Here is a 24,801-nt window from a genome sequence, read left to right on the forward strand (position 1 = left end):
TTAATACAGAAATTACTTGAGAATATTGAAATTTGGCCTCCAGGGACAGATTGCTGACTAATTTCATTTGTTTAATGATGTCACCAGAGCACTGATTAGTTCATCACTGGCTACTGGATGTAAAAAATTAAATTGATAATTAATTCTGACCCATACATGTAGTCTTCAGAGGAAGCTCTCTACATGTTTCAAAAGCAGCAAATCATCTTTTATATGATCTTACCTCAGACAGGACAGCACATACCACAGCCTTTGATATTCACTTATATTTCACTTATACTTCACTTATACAGCGTTTTTGTAAAATATCAGTGAATCACTTACACTTCACTTAAACAGCAATGTTTGTAAATGTCAGTGTATCACTTATACTTCACTATACAGCAATGTTTGTAAATATCAGTGAATCACTTATACTTCACCTATACTTTACTTATACAGCAGTTTCTGTTTAATATCAGTGAATCACTTATACTTCACTTATATTTAATTCACTTATAGTGGGTTTTTTTTGTAAAATATCAGTGAATCACTTATACTTCACTTATACAGTAATGTTTGTAAATATCAGTGAATCACTTATACTTCACCTATACTTCACTTATAAGTCACTTATATATATCTAACACTTCTGTTAAATATAAGCGAATGACTTACACTTCACTTATATATATGGTTAACACTTCACTTATATGTCACATATACTTTGTATAAGTGATACCTCATTTGCATACAAAATCATAATCGTTTACTTATAAGTCACTTATACTTGAAAAGTATTAACGACTTATACTTCACTTATAAGTGAAAAATATAAGTCATTTCGGTAGTTAATGCAAGTGTTTCAGCAGCTAGGGTGCTTCTTACAACTCTACGTATCTTGTTTGCTTTCCAGAAAAGAAGACAACACTCATCATTTGATCCAATCAAGAAAACTATAAAGCCACCTGAACTAGAAACACCATCATTTAAATTTGCATATATGATGCATCACAGAACAGCCTTAACCTCACGTCACTAATATTTCAAATTTTTGGAAATTTAATAAAACAACTTTCAGACTTAAATTTTTTTGCAACCTTATTTCCTTTTAGTATGTCTTCAACTTCAGGATCTTTGATCCCCACACTAAGTTCTAAACTATCAAAACACACATCTGGCCTAGTTTGGCTACTAATTAACCCAATTGATTTGTCCAATAGTAACTGAGCTACCTCCTCTTTGTTCAGTGGGTTAAGTTTCTGTGATGCTCTAACAACACTCACTGAAATAGTTGATAAACTATCTACATATGAACACTGATCAAGAATAATGCAGTCAGGTTTTTCATCTATCTCAAGTCTGTATTTAAAAGTACCCTTTGCTTGTTTACAAATTTGAAATATTGTCTGAAGTCTATGAATCACTGCTTTTGCAAAGTACTCTGTCTCTGACTAAATAAAATCATCAACATGCATAAGAAACAGACCTGCAAGAGATTTGTTATGAAACCAATAAAACAATGCTGGATCAAATTCTGACTGTTTGCAATCAAGTTTTTTTTAGTTCACTCAACACACTAAAATACCATGTTTTTGATGCGTCACTTAAACATTTCTTGAGCTTCCAGAGTTTACCATCAGAATCAGCTTCTGTCGGAGGTTTTACACAAAAATATCTGTCAATTGCATGACCTTGTAAAAATGCAGCTTTATATTTAATATCAATAGTTTTACATTCCCATGAGAATAACGATGATACTGCTAACATAGTTCGTAAAGTTTCTTTCAATGCAGTAGGAGAATCACTTTGAAACCACGAACCACCAATCTAGGTTTTGCTTCATTATTCCCATTAACAGTTTTTTCCGTAACTACCCAACGGGTTGGCAAACATGGCTGTCCCATGTCATCGACTTCATCATATACATGAAATGCCTTTCAGTTGTCAAGTTCACGAATTTTAGCACATTTAACTACATGTTCACCATGACGAGAACAGGGAATAAAAACAACATTAACATTTTGTTCACTACTGGATGCATCACTTGACTCAGAATTTTCACTAACAGTTTCATCAATTTCCCACTGTTCAACACCAGTTTCAAAGTTAAGCCCTTTTACAACTGAATCACCTTTATTACTGACATTGAAATAGGAACGATTTCTTCCAGTCGTTTTACCACCCCTACTCATAATCTCAGTTTGTATCCATGTATCGCTTCTCACAGGTAAGTATCTAATTTTACTGTTTACCTTAGGCAATGGTTTCAATTTCTTTACATTAGTTTCACGAGAAGTACCAGAAGGTTGTTCGTTCAGTTCTCTGTCTGGTACCAAGTTTTCAGATGAACAAGATTCAGTCTCAGTTGTGTCTTCATCTCCAAAAGGCACATGTATCTTATCTGCATTACAGTTATTTTCAATACATGAATGATCAGCAGCATTAGTAACAGACTGATCACTAACCACAGATTGTTCAGTATCTTCCGACTGAAGAAATTCGCCTCCAGTTTTTACAAGCCTGCAAGGATGAACCCTCACATATATACTTCCATGTTTAACAAACACAACTTTGACATCTTGGCCAAGAACAACGCCAGGACCTTTCCATAAATCAGCTCCATCAAGTAACTTAAACGCTAATACACAACAATTTTTTTGTTTTGTTGTACCGCTTTTCAAACTCCGTGATGTACATCTCCATAGAAATTTCGCCAGTTCTTTTATATCTATCAAATTCTGTATACGCTTCATATGCCGCCGTAAGTTCGTCTTTTTTGTATATTTTGTCCATAAATGTTAAAGTCGCTACACCATCGTCTGTGCACAGTTCATCAACGCTGAGTTCACTAAACACTTTATGACGGATCGACCCTTCACTTTCCTGTAATGATAACGCTATCGCTGGACCTTGTTTCTTCTTTTCCAAATCTGTTATAGTCTGCAACACTTTTAATTTCATCCACCCATCTGCTGTACGGTTTTGATTCACAAAACATCAGTGGCGTTTTGTAACTTCCCGCCACCATATTTGTCGAAAGTTCCGGAAGCCAAAAAATCAGTCCAAACACAAAATAAAAGTACAGCATTTCACTATGCCAAAGAAGACATTTTTCACAATGTTTCACTGAAAAGTCACACACTTTAGTTTTCTAACACAACCACGCTCTGCTACCATGTTAAATATCCACATACGCCATCGCTAATTGTCACCAGACACCAAACGCCAACACGCTTGCCTATCCCCTAGATTCACCAGACATACCCTAGCCTTGTCACCTGCTACATGGAACGTGTATGGCATCATTGCTAATGTTGACACACATTCCATGCTTGGCTCCACCACAAATGTGGGCATACTTCGGTTTACACTACTTTCGAAATGTCTCGCCGAATTTGGTGGTACTACCACCTTTTCCAGCACCTTAACTTTTGCCACCACTGGCAACTGACCAACTAATCCAAAAATCATGTAAATGTAGAGACATATGTTGCAAAAATTAAGCAGAAGCAGTGCTAAAAAATATAATTATGACATGCACTGATGCAGACAATTTGATTTTTTAATTACAATATGTACTATTGAGATAATTTAATGCACACAATTATACATACCTTTTTAGTGTTAGATGATTTGATGAACATGCAGCTAAACATGTGTAGGAATAAACTGTTCTTGAATTTCATTATTATGTGCAACGAACATGATTAGGATAGTTGCGATTGTAAAAACTCGCTGGTTCTGAGGAGGTACGTGGAACCATGACCCAAGCATCTTAGGTGTGCACTACCGACTGAATTAGATCCCACCTATTATTATTTTTATTTTTTTAATAACTCGTTAAACGTAGGCTTACAATTATTTCAATTGATAGTGTTGGTTGGGGCATTGACATTCACGTGGCATTTTTAATTCAACAATTACGCAACCAGTCTCCCTCCCTCAACATTTTGTTACGCCATTTGACCTACCACTACCAGTTACGAACGGCTGTGACATCTGTGTCAAGTCAGCGTTACATTATTGATCTTGAACACTATCAATGTTGTTGATAAAAAAAAAAAAGCAAAATCTGTCATTACCCAAATGTTTTTGCAGAATTTATTTTATTAAGTTGACCTCTTGACAAAATTAATGAGTCTTATCATTACTGTATGATTTTATTAACCCTAACCCTAAACATAACCCATATCTTTCTAATGGAGGCCCCCACACCCCCTGTCAACATTGCAAATATTCAATTGTATAGTGCTATACCCAAAAATTTCTTTCTGGCAGAAACACTGGTCACAGACTATTGCACATCAAATCACGTTCCAGTCACATGGTCTTTGACTTTCTATCAAACGTATTGAAACAAAAATTAAATAGTCAGCTGTGATCATTGATTACTGTTACTATATTTTGTACATATATACATTATATAAATAACAGATGTACATGCATTAACCTCTGGCTGAAATACAAATATTTAAATGAACTTTTATTTGATTTAAAGGGACACACCCTAGTTACGTTTATTTGTTAACCATTATGGCGTTGTTTTTCGCTATTAAACCCCATTTTTCACAAATAAAATTGCACTTTACTTACATTTTATTATTTAGAATACACATTTCCATTCACCTGAAGTGCTTTTTGGTAATCCTGATGTTTGTAAAATCACGAAATGCATTTTTTTGCATTTTTTCACAAAACGTGTTGTCGAGAAAAAACCGTTAAGCAAGCGAGGTCCAATCTATTTTTAATGTCACAGACGTTGGTATATCACTTGACCGTTATCATTTTGGTTCGGTTTGTTTTCTCGTGCACGTTTCGCACAATCAACATCAGATTTGTTGTTGTTCATTTGTGAGATTTTTCTTCACAGTTCGTGAACATTTTCAGTAACAAAGTTTAGACAAGTAAGTGTCTCAATACAAAACGTTACAAACCCTTAAAACCAATAATTTTGCTAAGTCTTACGATATCTGGAGAGGGGATACAACCAGGACAGAACAGTTGGAACATGTCCAGGAGAGGTGAAACGAACGCACCCGAAGTCTGTGAAATTTGTCGTAACGTAGGCATTGTTGTGCTTCTACCGGTGACATCAGAATACTAACTTTCAAAATTATTTTTACCGGCCTCGGTGGCGTCGTGGCAGGCCATCGGTCTACAGGCTGGTAGGTACTGGGTTCGGATCCCAGTCGAGGCATGGGATTTTTAATCCAGATACCGACTCCAAACCCTGAGTGAGTGTTCCGCAAGGCTCAATGGGTAGGTGTAAACCACTTGCACCGACCAGTGATCCATAACTGGTTCAACAAAGGCCATGGTTTGTGCTATCCTGCCTGTGGGAAGCGCAAATAAAAGATCCCTTGCTGCCAATCGGAAGAGTAGCCCATGTAGTGGCGACAGCGGGTTTCCTCTCAAAATCTGTGTGGTCCTGAACCATATGTCTGACGCCATATAACCGTAAATAAAATGTGTTGAGTGCGTCGTTAAATAAAACACTTCTTTCTTTCTTTCTTTCAAAATTATTTCAAGCAATTGGGACATGGGGATTCCCATGGTATTTATCGATATAAAACCTGCTTTTTCACTCCATTTGATAAAAATGTGATCTAAGTGTGTTACAGGTTTGTAGATTAACCAAATTATAATTTATTTTCGCTGGATGGAACTAGGGTGTGCGGCTTTAAGAAAAAAAATAAAAATAATAATAGACGTAAAGAAAACAACTTTCTTTTTGTAAACGAGACCTAGGTCTGTTGCTATATACCTATCATCATTTCTTTCCTTTCTTTTTATTATTCCGTCTACTTTTGAATTGTCTTTGTCTAAATTTCATTTCTTTTTTAAAGAAAGTAGAAAGTTACACACTTGCCATATATTCGGGACCTCACATAAGCTTTGTAGGCTAACAGTTTTGAACTAATGGAGACAATTTTACCGATTTCGCTGATTTCCGTAATGAGTTCATTTGTGTAGGCTCAGAAGCCACTATTTAATTCAATTCTATATTTTTTTTTTGTAACTATATGAACAGTACGTATAAATGAGTTGGCCCTATCAGACGTTGTGATCTATTATCTTACAAAAGTGGACTGTTTTTAATAAATAATGAATTAAATAGGCAAAGGAGTTTTGATTGGATTGGTATGTCTTCGCAGATGTCTATTAAACAAGTGTTTTCTGATTTGTATAGCAAAGATAAAGTACCAGTCATATATTAAAAGCTTGCATGGATGCTACTGTTCTCGTCAGTTTTTTTTTTTTTTTTAATGGTATTATAAAACGGGTCTTTCTATCGGCTACACACAGTAAATAGTGGCAATCAATATACAAAGTTATTTTATTTTTGTTAAGTGTAATGTGTTATTTTTCACACTCTCGCCAGATTAAAATTATGTGCACTGTACGAGCACGATATCGCACTCACGCACCTTAAAAGGCAAGGTCTGATTTCCCAGTGTCAATTTCCCCTTGACAACGATCCCCTCAATTTTCATTTCCCTGCCTGCAGTATTCAAAGTTACATTCCGAATAACCTTAGGCTTAGTCACCATACTATCATAGATCTGGTCAGCAATTATGTTAACCTTGGCCTCGGTGTCTACTGTAGCATTTACAGAACACCCATTTACAATGACGGGTACAGAGAACATGGGCCCAGTGCTTACAGGTTTAAGTCTAATAACTGGTATTGCCTCCCCCTATTATCTGCCCTTCCATTGAACAAATCCCTGGAGACTCCTCTCGCCGAGTCAGGAGGTACCATTACCTTCCTTTCTTCTACTACTAAATTTTTCATATCTGGAATATTACCCATCCCTGGGCTGTCCCTAATGCTAATCTCTACATTTGAAATATTACCGCCATCTGAGCAATCCTTGATATTCTCCCCCATTGTATCATTACCAGCTATCCTGGTGCTAGAAACACCCCCGTCATCCAAGCGGTCCCTAGCACCTTCAACTACTCCCCCAGAAGGTTCCTCTATCCCCTGGTTCACTACCTCGACCACCACAGTCGAAAATGACCCCTTTTTTTCAGCCACCATTCCCGTCGCCTCAACTGCCACACCCATTGTTCCCGCACCCACCCCCTTTGCAGGTGCTACCTCTGCTACGTCAACAGTCCCTACGACTACATCCTCCTCATGGTCACCCCCTACCATAACCCTAGCTCGGCTATTTTCCTCCAAGGTCACCCAATTTCCGACAGTCTGATCTACCTGTATCCTCTCGATGCTAGCCATTCCTGTTCAGCCACCTCACCCGTTGCCCCCACTGTCACGCCCACATTTTTTTCAGCCACCCCCTTTCCAGGTGCTACCCCTGCTACATCGATAGTCTTTGCAACCACCTTCTCCGAGACCATACCCGTCACCCTGTAACCCTATCCTGGCTGCTCTCTCTCAAGGCTACATCGACTGGTCTTCTGGCATGATAATGATACAGGGGCGGGACGTAGCCCAGTGGTACAGTGCTCGCTCGCTGTGTGGGCGGTCTGGGATCGATCCCCGTCATTGGGCCCATTGGGCTATTTCTCATTCCAGCCAGCGCACCACAACTGGTATATCAAAGGCAGTGGTATGTGCTAACCCAGGGTTCGTACGCGCCTGGAAAACCCTTAAAAATAAACTAATGTATTCCAGTGCTTAAATACCCTTGAAAATCATCTTGCGGTGTGGAAAACCCTTGAAAATGATAATTTGATGTCAAATAAAATATAAACGCCTAAAACGGAGGCTTTATTTACTTTATTTAACATGTAATTAAATTATTTGTTTCATTTCCGCGGCACAATCAAATGCCAATGTTTACCGGCTCAGTTGACGTGTGAATGTTTGTTGTTGTTTTTTATCTTGCGATGCGAGGATCACGCGGCCACGAGATCCAAGCGACAGCGTCGCCATATTGGAAAAGAAAGTTTGTCACTTTTTGCCACTGGGAGCGTGTTAAGTTAATGAATCTATTGTAAACCCACAAAGATGGTTGGCACTTGTGTGTTTAACGACCTGTGGAAATTCGGTAAGGTCCTGGAATTTTGGTAAAGTTGACCTGGAAAGTGCTTGAAAAACCCTTGAATTTTGACTTCCTTTAAGTGTATGAACCCTGTAACCTGTCTGTAGGATGGTGCATAGAAAAAATCCATTGCTGCTAATCGAAAAGAGTAGCCCATGAAGTGGCGACAGCGGGTTTCCTCTCTCATTATCTGTGTGGTCGTTAACCATATGTTTGATGCCATATAACTGTAAATAAAATGTGTTGAGTGCGTCGTTAAATAAAACATTTCTTTCTTTTTTTTCTTTTGATAATGATACAATGATCCCTCTGTAAAGTTGGATTCTGGACGGACGCCGACTAGTGGCGTGTACATACCTCAGCAGCCCCCAATTTACAGATTTCTTCCCAACAGAACTGCCAGTCACCCCCCTGGTGCCAACAGCCCTGTACCCGGTACCCGACGGTACCATACCTGCTAGAGGCTGTCCATCACTTCTCCCTTGGACTGGGTTAAGGCCTATACTGACCCAGTCCCTTCCCATTTAAAGACTTAATCCCTCTCCACTGTGGACACTCCCTTCAAAAATGTCCCAACTCATTACAAAGGTAACACCTAGGAGGCACCCTTTGGTGAAGGGGAACCCTCCCTTCTACCCACTGAAGGTGACCTATCCCTAGGTTGGAACTGCCCCCTGGTGTTATTACCAAAACGTGACCTGTTCCCTCCTGGGCTACATGCTCTCCGCCCCTTTAACTCTGCTACTTCCATCAACAGGTGTTCCACCATTTTTTCCAGTCTCTCCACAGAGGGGCATTAGGCGTCTCTCACCCAAGGGTGCCCGTGCTTTTACTAACAATCATTTGAGTGACTCGCTGTCCACCGATTGACAGTTCTTCCACTCGACTAGACAAAAAATCCAATCGATCCTTTAAACTGTTTCCCACTGGGTGAAACTCCCTATTAGTACCCCTACCACTGTGTCCCCATCCTTCAACACATGACACACAGTCCTCTACCGGTAAACTACAGCCTAACTCAACACACGATACGTGTGGGGTAGAGCAGGCATTCAATGCCGCCTTGGTACACTGCCACCGCAACAACGTGTCCATAGCCTCATCAAGAGTCCGGGGATTTGCATTGCACAAATGATGTGCCACCGCCACATCCCTGACAAAATCTGGTCGTTACTTGGGAAGACATAAAATCATCAGGCAGTCCCTGAGATGCCCTATTGGCCAGAACTACCACCCTGTCTGCCCAATCCCGTATATCCTCCCCTGGTTTTTGTTTAGCCTTGAAAAACTCCATTTGAGCCGAACTCGACATGTCATATAACCCAAATTGTTTTGCTAACTTGTGCATAATCTCTGTATACATGAGGTTCTGAGGAGCCAAAATAAGGGCATAATATTCACTGGCTTTACCCTGTAAGGAAAAACAAAGTTCCTCCTTGCACCACTGGGGAGGCTAGTTCGCACACTCGGCCATGTACTGAAATTTGGTCTCAAAGGCCTTCCAACCCCTGTAAGTACTGTAACCTCACCTGAAACATTCTCTATGAGAAAGGCTAATACAGTACAACTTTTGAGGCACCTTGTTGGCCGTCAGGTGCATCCCGTAATGCTGGATGATGGGATCCTGGTGGGCAAGTTGGGAGCATATCTGCGGGATTGTTTTCTGGCAACACACCACTTTGGCCTGGAGTTCAGCCAGACGGGTGGTCAGGGAGGCCCGATCTGATCATTCGCATGGTCATGCCAAGCTCAAGAGCACATAACCTTTGTTTTGTTTATAGCAGCCAAGAACAAACATTGTTTCAATTACCTTTTGTGTTTATTGATCTTGAGGCGGTGGCTAGGGTCAACTGGGTGATTAATTTTTTCTTGCCTGAGTATATCAACCATGTATCCCTGGCATTAGTGTCTGCTGGTTATCCGCCTCATCATGTCCCCTTGTTGGACTCCTTGGTGGGTGGGGGCATGGTTGATGAAAGATTTGAACTCTAATATGGCTACAAACCATTCTCAACCTGTTGATGGGACCCTGAAAAGAGTCCATACCAAAGTTGTAGATTCTTCATCATCAGACTTTGAGCCTTGAGCAAACTTTCATCATTTGCTGTTTAGAAGGGGCTTGTCGGCTTGGCTGGTGAGCCCAAGACTGTTAAACAAATTTAAGAAATGGGACTTTGCTTGACAGAAAGCCATTCTAAATGTTTATTAAAGTCAAGTATTTTAAGTAATGTGCCTATCACAGTGACAGCTAATGCCTCCCTTAATTCTTCTAAGGGAGTGATTAGGTCTCGTGATTTGCAGGGAGTTGGTGATGATGAGATCCTTGAGAATTTATCATCACAAGGCGTGACATTTCTAAAGAGGATAATGGTTCGTAGGAATAATGAGTTGGTTCCTACGAATACCTTTATCTTATCTTTTAACAAGCCAATACTTCCTCAATCAATCAGGGCCGGGTATCTCAGCATCCCTGTTGAACCTTACATTCCAAACCCTTTGCTCTGTCATGAATATGCAAAATGGAAAACAGAAAAGAAGGTTCAGCAGGTCAAGGCTGAAAAGCGCTTGTCATTCCAGGAGGCCAGGAAATTGGTGGAAACATCGACACCAGTTGTTGCAGCAGGGAAGTCATATGCTGCAGCAGTAAGGGTTTCCATGACAAGTGTTGCAACCAATACTGACATTACCTGGCACTGTGATGAGACTAAATACGAAAAACTGTCAGATATTGAAAAAACTGAAAATCAGGTAGCAAAGGCCGCCCAGAAACAAAAATAAGCCAATAAAATGTCACAAGCATCTTTGGGATCAATAGATCTGCCAAGTAGGTCAACTTCTGGGGCGCCAGGCACCAGTAGCCGACCTCAGTCAAGCAAAGATGCAAAATCATCCAAAAGTAAACGTTCTGGACGTATGAAGAAGATTGAGATGCGTACCATCCCAGTCAGCAACTCCTTTAATGCTTTGGTTCCTGATGACGAAGATGGGATGGATTATATGTCCATTGATCTTCCACAAGTACAGGTACCATCTTCAAAACATAAGGGAAAGTCCAAATTAACTCCCATACTTCCTCCCAATGACTAATTCAGTCATTCAGTGGAACTGCCGTGGGCTTAGGCCCAATTTTGATGAATTAAATCTTTTAATTCAAAAACATAATCCTCTTGCAGTGTGTCTTCAGGAAACGTTCTTGAAGGACACTGATCATATTACCATGAGAGGATTTAACCTCTATCATAAGTTTCATGAAACTGAAACTAGAGCATCTGGGGGTGTTTCCATTCTTGTTAATGAAAACATTCCTCAGAGTATAGACCGGCCTCGGTGGCGTCGTGGCAGGCCATCGGTCTACAGGCTGGTAGGTACTGGATTCGGATCCCAGTCGAGGCATGGGATTTTTAATCCAGATACCGACTCCAAACCCTGAGTGAGTGCTCCGCAAGGCTCAATGGGTAGGTGTAAACCACTTGTACCGACCAGTGATCCATAACTGGTTCAACAAAGGCCATGGTTTGTGCTATCCTGCCTGTGGGAAGCGCAAATAAAAGATCCCTTGCTGCCTGTCATAAAAGAGTAGCCTATGTGGCGACAGCGGGTTTCCTCTCAAAATCTGCGTGGTCCTTAACCATATGTCTGACGCCATATAACCGTAAATAAAATGTGTTGAGTGCGTCGTTAAATAAAACATTTCTTTCTTTTCCTCAGAGTATAGTAGCATTAACTACAAATATACAAGCTGTGGCTGTAAAGGTCACAGCTCATAAAACTATAACTGTGTTCAGTTTATTTACCTCCTCGAAACCATTTTAATTTTAATTCTAGAGATCTTCAAGATCTCATTAACCAGCTTCCTACTCCCTTTATTATTATGGGAGATTTTAATGGTCACCACACTTTGTGGGGATGCGAGGATGTAAATATTAGAGGTAAACAATTGGAAGACTTAATTCTCAAAAAGTACTGCTTTTATTTAATGATAAAAGTCATACATATTTTCATTCTGCAAACGGTTCTTTCACTTCCATAGATTTAACCCTTTGTAGTCCTTCACTTTTCCCATTATTTTGGAGAATGATGGACCACCATCACTTGAAAGGGTTCAAAGGTGGATGTTGGCGAAGGCAAATTGGGGTCAGTTTCAGCATCTGTGCAGCACTAGTCTGTTACAATTTGCCATCACTGATGCTGATGATCCCATGTCTTTGTTCACTTCCATCTTGAAGGATAATGCAGATGAAACTATTCCTAAGACTTTGGCAGTGCCAAGGGCTAAGGCTCGTAGAGAGATTAGAGAGAGTAAGAAAACATCTTGGAGAACTTTTGTCTCCAAGTTGAATTCACAAACTGAAAATCTGTCTGGAATAGGATCCGTAAAATCAAAGGTAAAGAATCCAGTAATACAGTTCATCATTTGTCTGTCAGTGACATGGATGTTACAAATGCCTTGGCAGACAACTTTTCTCATAACTCATCTTCTGCTTTCAGTACAGATGCATTTACATCTGTTAGAACTAAAGCTGAAAAGCAGTCCATTAATTTTTCATCTGAAAATGCTGAAGTGTACAACAGGCGTTTCTCTATGGAGGAATTGTAGGATGCTCTTTGTAGAGCCCATGATACTTCAGTAGGGTCACATGAAATTCATTATCAGTTATTAAAGCATTTACCTGAATCATCTTTGATGGTTCTTTTGAATATTTTTAATAACATCTGGATTTCTGGCTCCGTATTCATAAACGTACTTAAGTCAATGTATGATACCTAAATACATACTTAAAGTACATAGATAAGTATCATACATTGACTTAAGTATGTTTATGAATATGGAGCCAGGTGACTTTCCTTCTGATTAGAGGAAAGCAATTATCATTCCTATTCCCAAGCCTGGTAAGGATCCAACCAATCCTACTAGTTATCGCCCTATCGCTTTGACAAGTTGCATTTGTCTGGTATCTTGAATGCCATAAATTGCTTACTAACGTGCAATGTGGGTTCAGATCTAGACGTAGCACGGTTGATCATCTTGTTAGATTTGAAACGTTTTGTAGGGAAGCTTTCATCCATAATCAGCACTTGGTTTCAGTGTTTTTTTTATTTGGAGAAAGCTTACGATACCACATATAAGTATAGGATTTTAAACGACCTCCATGGACCTAAGAGGTCGACTTCCTGTTTTTATTTCTCAATTTTTAAAAGATAGATCTTTTAAAGTCTGCGTGGGGTTGACTTTGTCCGACATTCACCCACAGCAGATGCGTGTGCCTCAAGGTAGTATCCTGTCTGTAACTTTATTTTCTGTGAAAATTAACAGCATCACCCAGTGTTTAACACATTGTGTGGATTGCTTGTTATATGTCGATGATTTTCAGATTTGCTATACATGTAGATCGTCTATATGAGTATCATTGAACGTAAGTTGCAGCTTTGTTTGAATAAACTTCATCAATGGGCAACTGACAATGGCTTTAGATTCTCAAAGGCAAAAACAGTTTGTATGCATATTTGCCAGAAAGGAGGTCTCCACTTAGATCCACAGTTGTTTTTTGGACAAAAATCCAATTCCAGTTGTGGAGGAGACTAAATTTCTGGGGGTTATATTTGACAGGAAGCTATCTTTCGTGCCCCATCTCAAATACGTTAAAAACAAGGGCTTAAAAGCTCAATATTTTAAAAGTTATTGGTAATACGGAATGGAGACCAGACCGGAAGATTATATGCTCCGTCTGTATAGATCTCTTGTGAGGTCAAAACTAGATTATGGATGCATTGTGTATTGGTCGGGACGCAAGTGTTACTTGCAGATGCTAGATCCTATACACAACCAGGGACTTAGGCTTTGTCTTGTTGCGTTTAGAACATGTCCTGTAGAGAGCTTGTATGTTGATGCACACGAACCTTGTTTGGGTGCTAGACGTGCAAAACTTTCTCTGCAGTATGCTACCAAGATTAAATCATTACCACAACCTCCAACACATGATTCATGAAGCCTTAGAAGAAATCAAGGATTCTAGTGCATCCAAATTTATAATTTTTACCGACTCACTTTCTTGTCTCCAATCTTTGCGCAATATGAAGCTGGATCATCCCTTAATTGGGATGGTGATACGAAAGTGTGTCTTTTTATCTATTGCCAATAAAGATGTTGTATTTTGTTGGGTGCCCAGCCATGTTGGTATCGAGGGTAATGAAAAGGCAGATTCTGCTGCCAAGTCTGCTTTGGATTTGCCTCATATCAGGGTTGGTATGCCTTATGCTGATTTTAAACATAATATCAACAAATTTATCTTTTATAGGAGAGTGGCAGTCCTCCTATAGACCGTGCAGGAAGGATGAAATGGTCTTGTGTCGTGTCATACATATTTAACCCATTCATTTATTTTGAAGAAGGATCCTCCACCTCAGTTTGAGCACTGTCAGTGTACTCTGACGGTACGCCACATTTTGGTGGAGTGTAACCATATGAAAGAAACTCGAAAAGATATATTTGGACCACAAAATGTGATGGAATCCTTTCGATTCCATCCAGAACTTATTTTACAGTTCTTACATGATACTGCCTTTTATTGTAAATTTTAAATATTATCTAACTGTGATATTTGTATTTTAGCACAGTTCTTTACACTGTGTTTTAATTTAACTGTTGAATTTTTATATTGATGTTGATCATCTATTAATGTTTGCATATACCATAGTTTGACACCCAGTAGCCAATGTATTTTTCATACTGGGGTGTCGTTAAACATTAATTAATTCATTCATTCATTCATTCAAAGGCCTTCCAGCTACCTGTGCCATCATATTCGACTTTCTTGTTGAAGTGAAGCAACCTTCCCTCTGGCACACACCCACTTCCTGGGAACCTCTTCTCCGAGTGAAAATTAAATCCATCCCTGTCTACATCACCCCCTCCTTGGCGATATGGGAAATGACCCTAAACCATAGGTCTCCCCTGTGGGTAAATGGTAGAATCACCCCTTTTGGGGTTAAATCCCTCCTGATAAGACATTTGACTACTCCTGGTCTGGGTACTCCCTCTGGGTATGAAATCGGACCACCACTGTCTGGGTAACCACCCTCTGAGAACGGATCAAAATCATCCCTGTTCGGGATATCCCCCTCTGGGCATGGAATAGAACCACCCCTGTTCGGGTAACCACCCTCTGGGTAAGAATCAAAATCACCCCTGGTCGGGTTATCCCCCTCTGGGCATGGAATAGTACCACCCTTGTTTGGGTAACCACCCTCTGGGTAAGAATCAAAATCACCCCTGGTCGGATTACCCCCCCCCCCCCCCCCCCCCCCCGGGATGAAAACCAAATTGCCCCTATTGGCATGGGTCAATAAAGTACAGGTACCAAAATTTAAAAAAAATAAAGAATAAATATAAATTATAACAATCTCATGCTAAAACCTCAACATATTAATTAAATATGATAGGTCTAAATTAGATATTTGCTCCTTCAACTATCATTGGATAGTTCTGAAACATGGTACTATGATTCTCTGGGCCAGTCTTCACAAAATAATAAAAATATATTTAGGAAATTTTGAATTTTAAAATTTTAATTAGAAAATTTAACAAGGAACATTTTAAAATTTATCTTCTTCTAAAGATTGATTGGATAATTCTGAAAAAAAATGAGAAGCATAATGATTCTGAGGGGCAGTCTTCACAAACTAATAGAAAAATATTTTGGAAATTGTGAATTTTAATTTGTTTTTATTAAATTAAAAGCAACTTTTAACTTTTAAAAATTTAAATAAAAATGTAACATTCAAATTTTTTCAAGTCTATTTTCTCCTAGAGTTTTAAATTTAAGACTTAAAATTAAATAAAATTTAACATTCACAATTTGAAACTCTATTTTCTTGTAGAGTGTTGATGGGATAGTTGGTACTATGACAACATAAATAGTTCTTTACTTTGTAAAAATGTTGGCTTTGGGACCCAGATTGTTCATGCATGTATACATACCACTGAGTAATTAAGATTTTATACTATGTGTCTTGAAGCTGAATCAGATAAAATGTACAAAGATTTTCATACAACCCTATTCCCAAATAATAGAAATCAGTATGTAAGTGCTGAACAGCTGCCAAATAAAATTCTCTGCAGATTTTTATTATTATTATTACTATCTATTATTATTTATATTTTTTTTACAAATCTCATAATATGTCTCATAGCTTTTTAATTGGATACTTCTTAAACTTACAGGGAAATTCTTAGGTGGACTTTATAAATTAATGGATTATCATTTACTATCTTGACAAAATTGAAAATTAAATAGCTGAGCTCTTTATAGGTTGATAGTTTTTAAGTAGCATAATTATTGTGTAACTACGGACACATCAAAATTACTTACAAGTAACTTTTTTTTTTGGTTAGCTAGTCTATAATATTTACTGCAATTCGATAGATAAATAATATAAGACTCCATCGTATGTCGTCATGTGGAATAGAAAAAGTACACCCGAGGTGGTGGAAATTTCGACCTTGGACGAGGCTTGCCAAGTCCCATGGTCGAAATTTTCAACACCAATTCATTTGGTAAATAAACCATTATTTTACATGAACAAACAAAGATGGCTGAACAAGTAACGTTTTTTACAGTGAAGATATCACTTTCTACAGTGACGATAACACATTTTAGAGTGAAATAGTGAAATTTTCATTCTAAAATGTGTTATTGTCACTGAGTGACTAATAACACTTTCATTTCACTGATATTTTAGATATTTCACTAAATGTTATATAATAATTTTTATTATGCACTGAATATGTGCTATAGGTAGTACTAAACCAAATAACTTCCAGCTGGGTCAAAGTTCGAGGTGCACCGAACTGTACTGTGATTGGTTATAAATGTGAGTGTGTTGGTTGTAAAAAATAATAGTTTCATCTGCGTAAAAAAAATCTGCAATTTTATTTCATCTAGTACCAATGTGTCAAGTAGCCTTGTGCTTGAAACATGTATGGGGTACCTGTAAAAAAAAGTACTCGAATTTTGTGCGGAACTAGGGTAGTCATAGACACTACCCATTATCTCAAAAACAAGCAGCTTGACCCCCAATTTTTTCTGATTCACTTTAAGTGTGAGGGGTGGTGGTATTTATATCCGTGGTGTTTATGTCGACTGATACGCTGCAGGTAGGAGTTTTAGCCACATATGTTACTATTGTCGTCTATGGGATTTGATTTGGTAGTATACACACTGTTCACTTTTTCTTGTCCGGACCATCAAACCTCACCTGTAGAAATAAGAGAAAAAAATCACTTGTTCACCGCACAAGTATACCATAAAATCTACTTGTCCTGCCATTATTTCCATTTGTCCATCTTTGTAGGACAGGAAGTGGATGCAGAAGGAAAAGTTAAAGTCCTGGGCTTTTCCTTTTAAACCAATTCTTTTGTTACTCTTCACTTCAGATTGCATGTAATTTCGTGACTCAGGTGACTATAACAAATTGTAGAATTTTTTTTACAATCGATATAGTTTCAGCATGAAACAAAAAGTCATAAAAAATTAGTTTTTTTGTTTAGGATTCAATGAAAGCCAGTTAAATTGTTCTCAGGCACAATTCTCTTCAGAACACGTCACTGGTTTTTAGCTTTCACTTTAAGCTGAAGGCCTGAAAATAATTGTTTGGCAATGCTTGTCAAAATCACCTGTCATAAATAAAAATATGCCTGTCACCGAATGTTAAAATAATATTACTGTTGTCCTTTATTAATCATGTACTGTTACATGTACTAGTAGGTACAAGTTTACATGATGCAGTGAATATCCTCTAAACAGTAGCCTAAACCCATGGGCCAAATTGGGCCCTAGTAAGTTCCATGGGTATTCAGGCCACAGGGTTTGGATTGAGGTAAAAGTCTTTGTTGTATTCTGTTCACTATTAAATATGGAAAAAGTAATAAACTCAAATAATTGAAAATTTTTGTCCAAAATGCAGCACAAGCTGAAGTGAAAGTACCGTAGTGACAACTGACCCTGAGCCTCGTCAAGGTAATATATTCTGCCATAAATGATGACTGCTACCTGCGGGACTGCGCTTTCAGGGGTACAATTTATATTAAATAAACACAATGTAACTAGATGATTCGTCCACTGTTCAGTTTTAAAGGGTAGGGCTAAACATTCATGTTAAAGGATGCGTTTGTCATTGAGTCATTCACAATTCATAGGTTTCCATGGGTCTATTAATCATGTTAACAGGCACAGGAAACTTGTTTTCCCGGAAAACGCAAAGGCATTCTAGTAACAGTTCAAGTATAAGCATGTGCATGATATGGTAAAAACTATTTTAAAAAACCCTTTAAATATGTATTTTAGAATGTAGTACTATACATCACACTGCTTCAACACAGAAATATTTACTCTTAATATTAATTACGTTTGTGATTACCAAACCCTGGCAAATGACACATAACTACCATGACTAGATGCTTATTTAAGCCCTAGGAACGATATCTGGAGTGGGGGATGAAAACCTCTATGGTGGGAAGACCAGCCATATTTTTACTTTTATTTTTTAGTAAATGGGGGCCTGTTATTTTCAGACTTGTTCTGACAGCAAATCAACAAGAAATCATGTGATCGGGCTTATCTCGCCTTTTCATGGGTTTGTTGATCGATCATAATTTTGTTTGTCATACAAAATTATTTTTATGTAACTTGTTTCATAAAATTCATTGCAGAGATATATGTAAATATAACATACACCTAAATAAGCAAATAGTAAATGTTAACTAATATATTTTTAATCTAAAAATTAGTTTAACCCGTCTAACAGGTTTTAGTTTTATCACATTATCGATGATGTAAACAGTAATTCACAAAAATCAAAGGAAAACTGACTTTCACATTTGTGGTAAACAGGCAACTACTTCGTTTTAAACTTAAATAACAAAACAATAAACTTTTTTTTTTCTTTTTTTAAATACGAATGGTATCGAGCGTTTGCCGGTCCCACTTTTGTCATTCTTGTCGGTCCGAAGCACCGGCCTGTCCATTTCTGTTATTGAAACAAATTCCTATCCGTCAAGTGGACCGGCTTGCCCAGACATCGGTATCTCGTGCATGATTTAAAATAATAAATAAATAGTGGTCAATATGGCTGGTGTTTCAGATGTGATTTTAAAGTCTGCCTAAGTATATCGCCAGTCACTGAAGTAGGACCTATACAGTAGTGTCAATCGACTGCCACTAGGCTAGACATTTGTCAAAGTCGCTGAGCCGGTCAAGAGATTAAACAGACGTTAACGATAGCACCATTCTTGGTTTAGAGACCCATCAAGGTATTACACTCCAATTAAAACAAAGGACCCAGAATTTGCAACTGGTTACAATCAACACCTGTGTACGGAGCTCTGTCGGGTCGAGTGTCCCAAGTCCGAAGCAAGAGGCTTTTGTACAATACAAACTGTTTGAAATAGCATAAAATATACTGAAATAATCTATAAATGTATTTATTGTTGACTGTTTAATTTAGTGTATCCAATAATTATAAAAGATTTTAAAATTAACAAAAGGTTTCCACCTTTTTTTGTCAACAAGTGGGAGTAAGCAGAACAGCTACATGTACTGTTATCTCTAGAGCCAGCAGAGGTCAAATTTCATCCAATCAGTGATGACGTTATTACTCTCTTTGTCTAAATGTGCTTGCTCAGGCTGTCAAACGCTTCAATGGTGCTATCTTTTATTAATTTTCAGGACACAGTGCTGAATACTCGTACTTTTTAAACATATATTTTATTCATTTTTTATATTATTTATTCCATTATGTAAAGTATATACAATTTGTGGTGGGTTTTCACTGTGTGAAAAAAAAAAAAAAAGTTTCATATTTTCATATTTATCGTTTCGCGTTCATGATTCAAAATAAAACTATACAAATGTCACTGTGATTTAAAAAAACAAACTATTTTGCAAATATCGTCTTTTAAATTTCTTCTCTTCTTCTTTTTTTATTCCTTTCTTTTTTTCCCTCCCCTCTCTCTCCCCCCCCCCCCCCCCCCCCCCCCCCCCCCGGTAGTGACGACATCAAGTGGGACCGATTGACAATTTTATTTTTCCCCACCCCTGGTATCGAGTATAATTTGTCGATCAAATAAATTATTCATGTCAGCCGAGACATTCCGAGTGGGGAATTTGGAACTCAGTTGCAACTCCAAGGTATTCCGAATATTCACAAGCTAAGACAATTATGTTATCAAGAACATATTTATTTAACTCTCAAACTATGATATTTGTATAACAGTTTGTGATCAGACACTGCTGATTTCATTTTTTTTTTTTTTTTTTTTCTTCTTTTTAAGTACAATTGCTAAAAAATTCTGATACTGGTTTGTCAAAAAACATTTTACTTGTCCACTGGATAATCACTATGGCAAATTATGCTTGTCTCAGTAAATTTTCACTTGTCGGGATAAACAGACAAGTGCTTATTTCGAACGCTGCTTGGGATGGTGGTGTGTCTCATACTATTACTAGGTCATAATAGTAAATCCTTGTCTGGACCATATTTTGCATACAGATACATACAGGACCATCAAACCTCACATGTAGGAACTACTTGGGATGGCGGTGTGTCGCATATTATTACCAGGTCACTGTGACCTACTTTTCACGATCTACTGCACATAACAGTAAATCCTTGTCCAGATATATCTTGCATACAGATGCATACAGGACCATCAAACCACATGTAGGAACAAAGTGTTCATCCATCCCATAGCAAACATTTTGCATAATTAGAATTGAATCATACACCCGTAACATATTCATTAATATCTGTGGTTTCCCATCAAACTCCTGATGGGCGTATCATGTACCTCACTGGTACTCTTGTTTTTATTAACTTTTAAAAATTTAAATAAAAATGTAACATTCAAATTTTTTCAAGTCTACTGGTATCTTCTCCTAAAGTTTTAATTTTAAGACTTAAAATTAAATAAAAATTTAGCATTCACAATTTGAAAGTCTATTTTCTTGTAGAGTGTTGGTAGGATAGTTGGTACTATGACAACATAATTTTTGCTATACTTTGTAAAAATTTTGGCTTTGGGACTCAGATTAATCATGTATACATACCATTGAGTAATAAAGATTTTATAATACTTCAAGCTGAATCGGATCAACTGTAAAAAGATCGGACAAACTGTTAAAAAGAAATCAGTATGTAGAAACTGAGCCAAAATTCCTCTACAGTTCCCAAATAAAACAAAAAATGTGTCTCATACAGTTTATGTATAATTCTTAAACTTCATATAGGGATATTCGAAGGTGGTCTTTACAAATTAATGAATTATCATTTACGACAGTGATGAAATTGAAAATTAAGTATCGGAGCTCTCTAGGCCGATATGCCGATTGTTTTTAAGTAGCGTAATTATTGTTACCATGGGGCACACAAAAACGAGTAACTATTTTGTCAATCTGTTCAGCTATTGTTATTGAAATTTGATAGACAAAAATATTTTTTATTGTAGTTGATTTACATGTATTTGTTGAATGATTAGGTTAGTTTTTAAAATGGTGACAAACAAGAGAATACCGGTTAATATGACTTAAAATTACCACATTATGAACATCAGACATGACTGCCCCTGAATTTATGTGTTCTTTGTGGCTACTAAATAAAAATTGCAATAAATAAATTATATTAAAGTTACGTAAAAATTGTCTGATCATATTTTATTTATCATAATATTCGTTAAAAACAATTTCAACACAGAATTAGTAATTGCTAATCAATTTTTTTATTGAGTAGCGACTCGCTAATCAATATGTTAAAAACAAAATGTTCCCTGGATATTTGCTACCCACTCCCTAATGATATGGATAATGCAATGAAAAGATTATAAGTTATATTGCTGAAATAAAATAGACTATAATTACTTGTTATCTTTCATGGGCAGGACATAGGCTAGTGGTAAAGTGCTCACCTGATGTGTGGTTGGACTAGGATTGATCCCCATTGGTGGGTCCATGAGCTATTTCTTGTTCCAGCCCATGCACCATGACTGATACATGTATATCAAAGGTCATGGTATGTGCTAACCTTACTGTGGGGTGGTCCATATAAAAGATCCCTTGCTACTGATGGAAAAATGTAGTGGGTTTCCTCTCTAAGACTATATGTCAGAATTAGTAGTGTCCTCTAGTGGTGTCATTCAAACTTTAACTCAAAAACTCATATCTTTTCCAGATGGTCCAGACTCTGTTACATTCAGTCCACCATCACCTGGGCCTGTAGCAGAAGGAGACGGTCTGACTGTGATGTGTGCTGCTAGTTGTAATCCACCATGTTCCTATTCCTGGACTCTGAGAAATCAGCAGATCTCACCAACCGCTCAGTTAAAACTGACAAAACATCAACAGGAATCAGACAGGGAGTGTGTACACGTGTACAGCGACCAACTCACTTATACCAAAATCTAAAAGTAAACAGTTCACACTGACAGTGTACTGTGAGTATTAATTATATTTTATTTTCACTTTATGAAATATATGAGCAATTAAATTAATTCTAAAAATAAAAGAACATTGATTGTACACATGTAGTTGTCTGAACACAGTTAATTAGTGGCCATCTTAGTTCAGTTACCACCTGTTTTAATATAAGTGGTCATTTCAATATATTCCCCTAAAATCATCAATTTCATACAAACTGACGTACACTGAGTACCCGGTAGTTAAATTCTGCATTTGATGCCTGCTTAAACTGAGCAGTTCACTCTGTTGTTCAATGTAATAGTGGACTATATTCCGACTAACAGTTTGTTCCAGGTATTCATATGTAGGTTTGACTTACCCACCCACACAACAATCAGAACTAATATATACATGTAACTAGTTGACACTGTTGTTATTATACCCATGCTGACTCATTCGTAATTAGGGTTTAAGCTAGACACTAAAAATTGATAGCAATTTGGTGAATTTGACAAGAAAATCTGCAGTAACATGTAGCTAAACAGAATTATTTTTTAAAATAGCTATATTATACATAAAATTGACACACAGGTTTTAAATTAGCATTTTGGTGAATTCAGTCTTCGCCAGGAAAGGCGAGTGATGACTCCCGCTCTCCTCCACACTCGCCTGGAAGGTTATAGGAGAGTGGCAAACTGATCGCCACTCACTAAAATATTTAATGCATTTTATTTGACACATCATGTGATTGCTCGCCTAGAAAAAATTTCAGGAGAGTCATCTTCAGCTCGCCTTGATTTTGCTGGTGGCGAGGACTGTGAATTGGTAATGACATATATTAATTTGCCAAATTAAACTTTAACTCACATTTGGCAGTTTGGTGAATGGCAGCTTAAACCCAGCTTATAATGATAATATTTCTAGTTAATAGAGCATTATCTTATGGTTGAAATGTCACATTTCTCTCCTACATGCAATCACATGTACACATGAACAATTCCAAATGTGTAGTAAGTTTTGCACATATGTTTCTGATCATTGATCATTCTGATATCAAAACATGTCAGTTATCAAGGTGTTTTTAATCAGAAGTGGGCAGGGTGTAGCTCAGAGGTAGAGTACATAGCTGAGGTGGTTTGCAGGATCGATAACTCTCTTTGGACTCGGGGTGAGGGTGATCGGTGTTCCCAGTGCCCCATGACTGGTACATCAATGACTACATGTTTGTTATGTATTCTCCTGTCTATGAGAAAGTACATATAAAAGATCCCTTGCTGCTCTATCAGTAGGAGTAGCCCATGTGGCAGCAGCAGCAGCAGGTATCCTACCTCATCATATCAACCAAATGTTAGATCGACACCAAATAGCCTAGGTATTGATTGAGGTGTCAATAAACAAATATTCCTTTGTTCAGAAGATATCTTCCAAGATGAAATTGCAAGACATAAATCATTCATGTGAAATGTTACAATTAATAACATCCTACAATGTGTGTACATATCTTTGTTATAAAAATAATTCTGGACAACAAATAATATACGCCAGTTTAATTTGGTACATGTAAACGAGACATTTAATTTTGATTTAGTGTATCTACTTTATTAAATACCAATATTATAGTGTTACTAAATTTCTGTTAAACTTGTTCAATGATTTAAAAGTGGCAAATATAAATACAGTAATTGAATTGCTTAAAATCATGATTGTTCACTTCAGTAATAATACATAAGGCTAGTGAACATTATAAACAACACTGTATTTAGTAATAATTGTGATAATATTATGTAAACAAGTTGATTAACTGGCTGTTTTTGTCTCATCTGTAGATGGTCCAGACAGTGTCCAGCTGAACACCACTTCTCCACTGACAGTGAAGGAAGGTAACGATGTAGCTGTGTCATGTGAAGCGACTAACTGTTCTCCGTCATGTTCTTTCACGTGGAAGTTTAAATCTCAGATAAAACCAAGCAGTTCTGTGTTGTCCTTAAATAACATACAGAGATCATCAGCTGGTGACTACACATGTACTGCTAGAAACACAAACACACAGAAATCATTAGACAAGAAGATTTCTCTGGATGTGCAGTGTAAGTAAAAATATTCAGTGTTATAATTATAAGAAATGGTGTACATTGTTTTCTATGCAGTGGAGCACCTTAAAGAACAATCAATTGACATGGTTCATTTTTTGCCCACATGAAATGTTTGAAAAGATATATATTTAGAACATATTTACTATTAGTAAATGAATGAATGGATATTTAGTAATACCCCAGCACAAAAATACACATCTGCTATTGGGTGTCAAAAATAGGTAAATATATGGTAATATTATTTATATTAAGAATACAATTTATATA

General features: G+C 37.4%; 1 protein-coding gene across 1 annotated transcript in view; it reads left to right on the forward strand.

The window, feature by feature from the left end:
• Positions 1 to 24,506, forward strand: part of LOC121367142 — a 45,294-nt gene extending 20,788 nt beyond the window's left edge. The window contains exons 2-3 of the mRNA XM_041491287.1: positions 22,215 to 22,476; positions 24,268 to 24,506. Of these exons, the coding sequence (XP_041347221.1) occupies positions 22,215 to 22,447 (233 nt within the window). The 3' untranslated portion in view covers positions 22,448 to 22,476; positions 24,268 to 24,506. The remainder of the gene's footprint in view (positions 1 to 22,214; positions 22,477 to 24,267) is intronic.
• The last annotated feature ends 295 nt before the right edge of the window (positions 24,507 to 24,801 follow it).

Source organism: Gigantopelta aegis, unplaced genomic scaffold, assembly GCF_016097555.1.
Source record: "Gigantopelta aegis isolate Gae_Host unplaced genomic scaffold, Gae_host_genome ctg947_pilon_pilon:::debris, whole genome shotgun sequence".
In the NCBI taxonomy this organism is placed as follows: domain Eukaryota; kingdom Metazoa; phylum Mollusca; class Gastropoda; order Neomphalida; family Peltospiridae; genus Gigantopelta; species Gigantopelta aegis.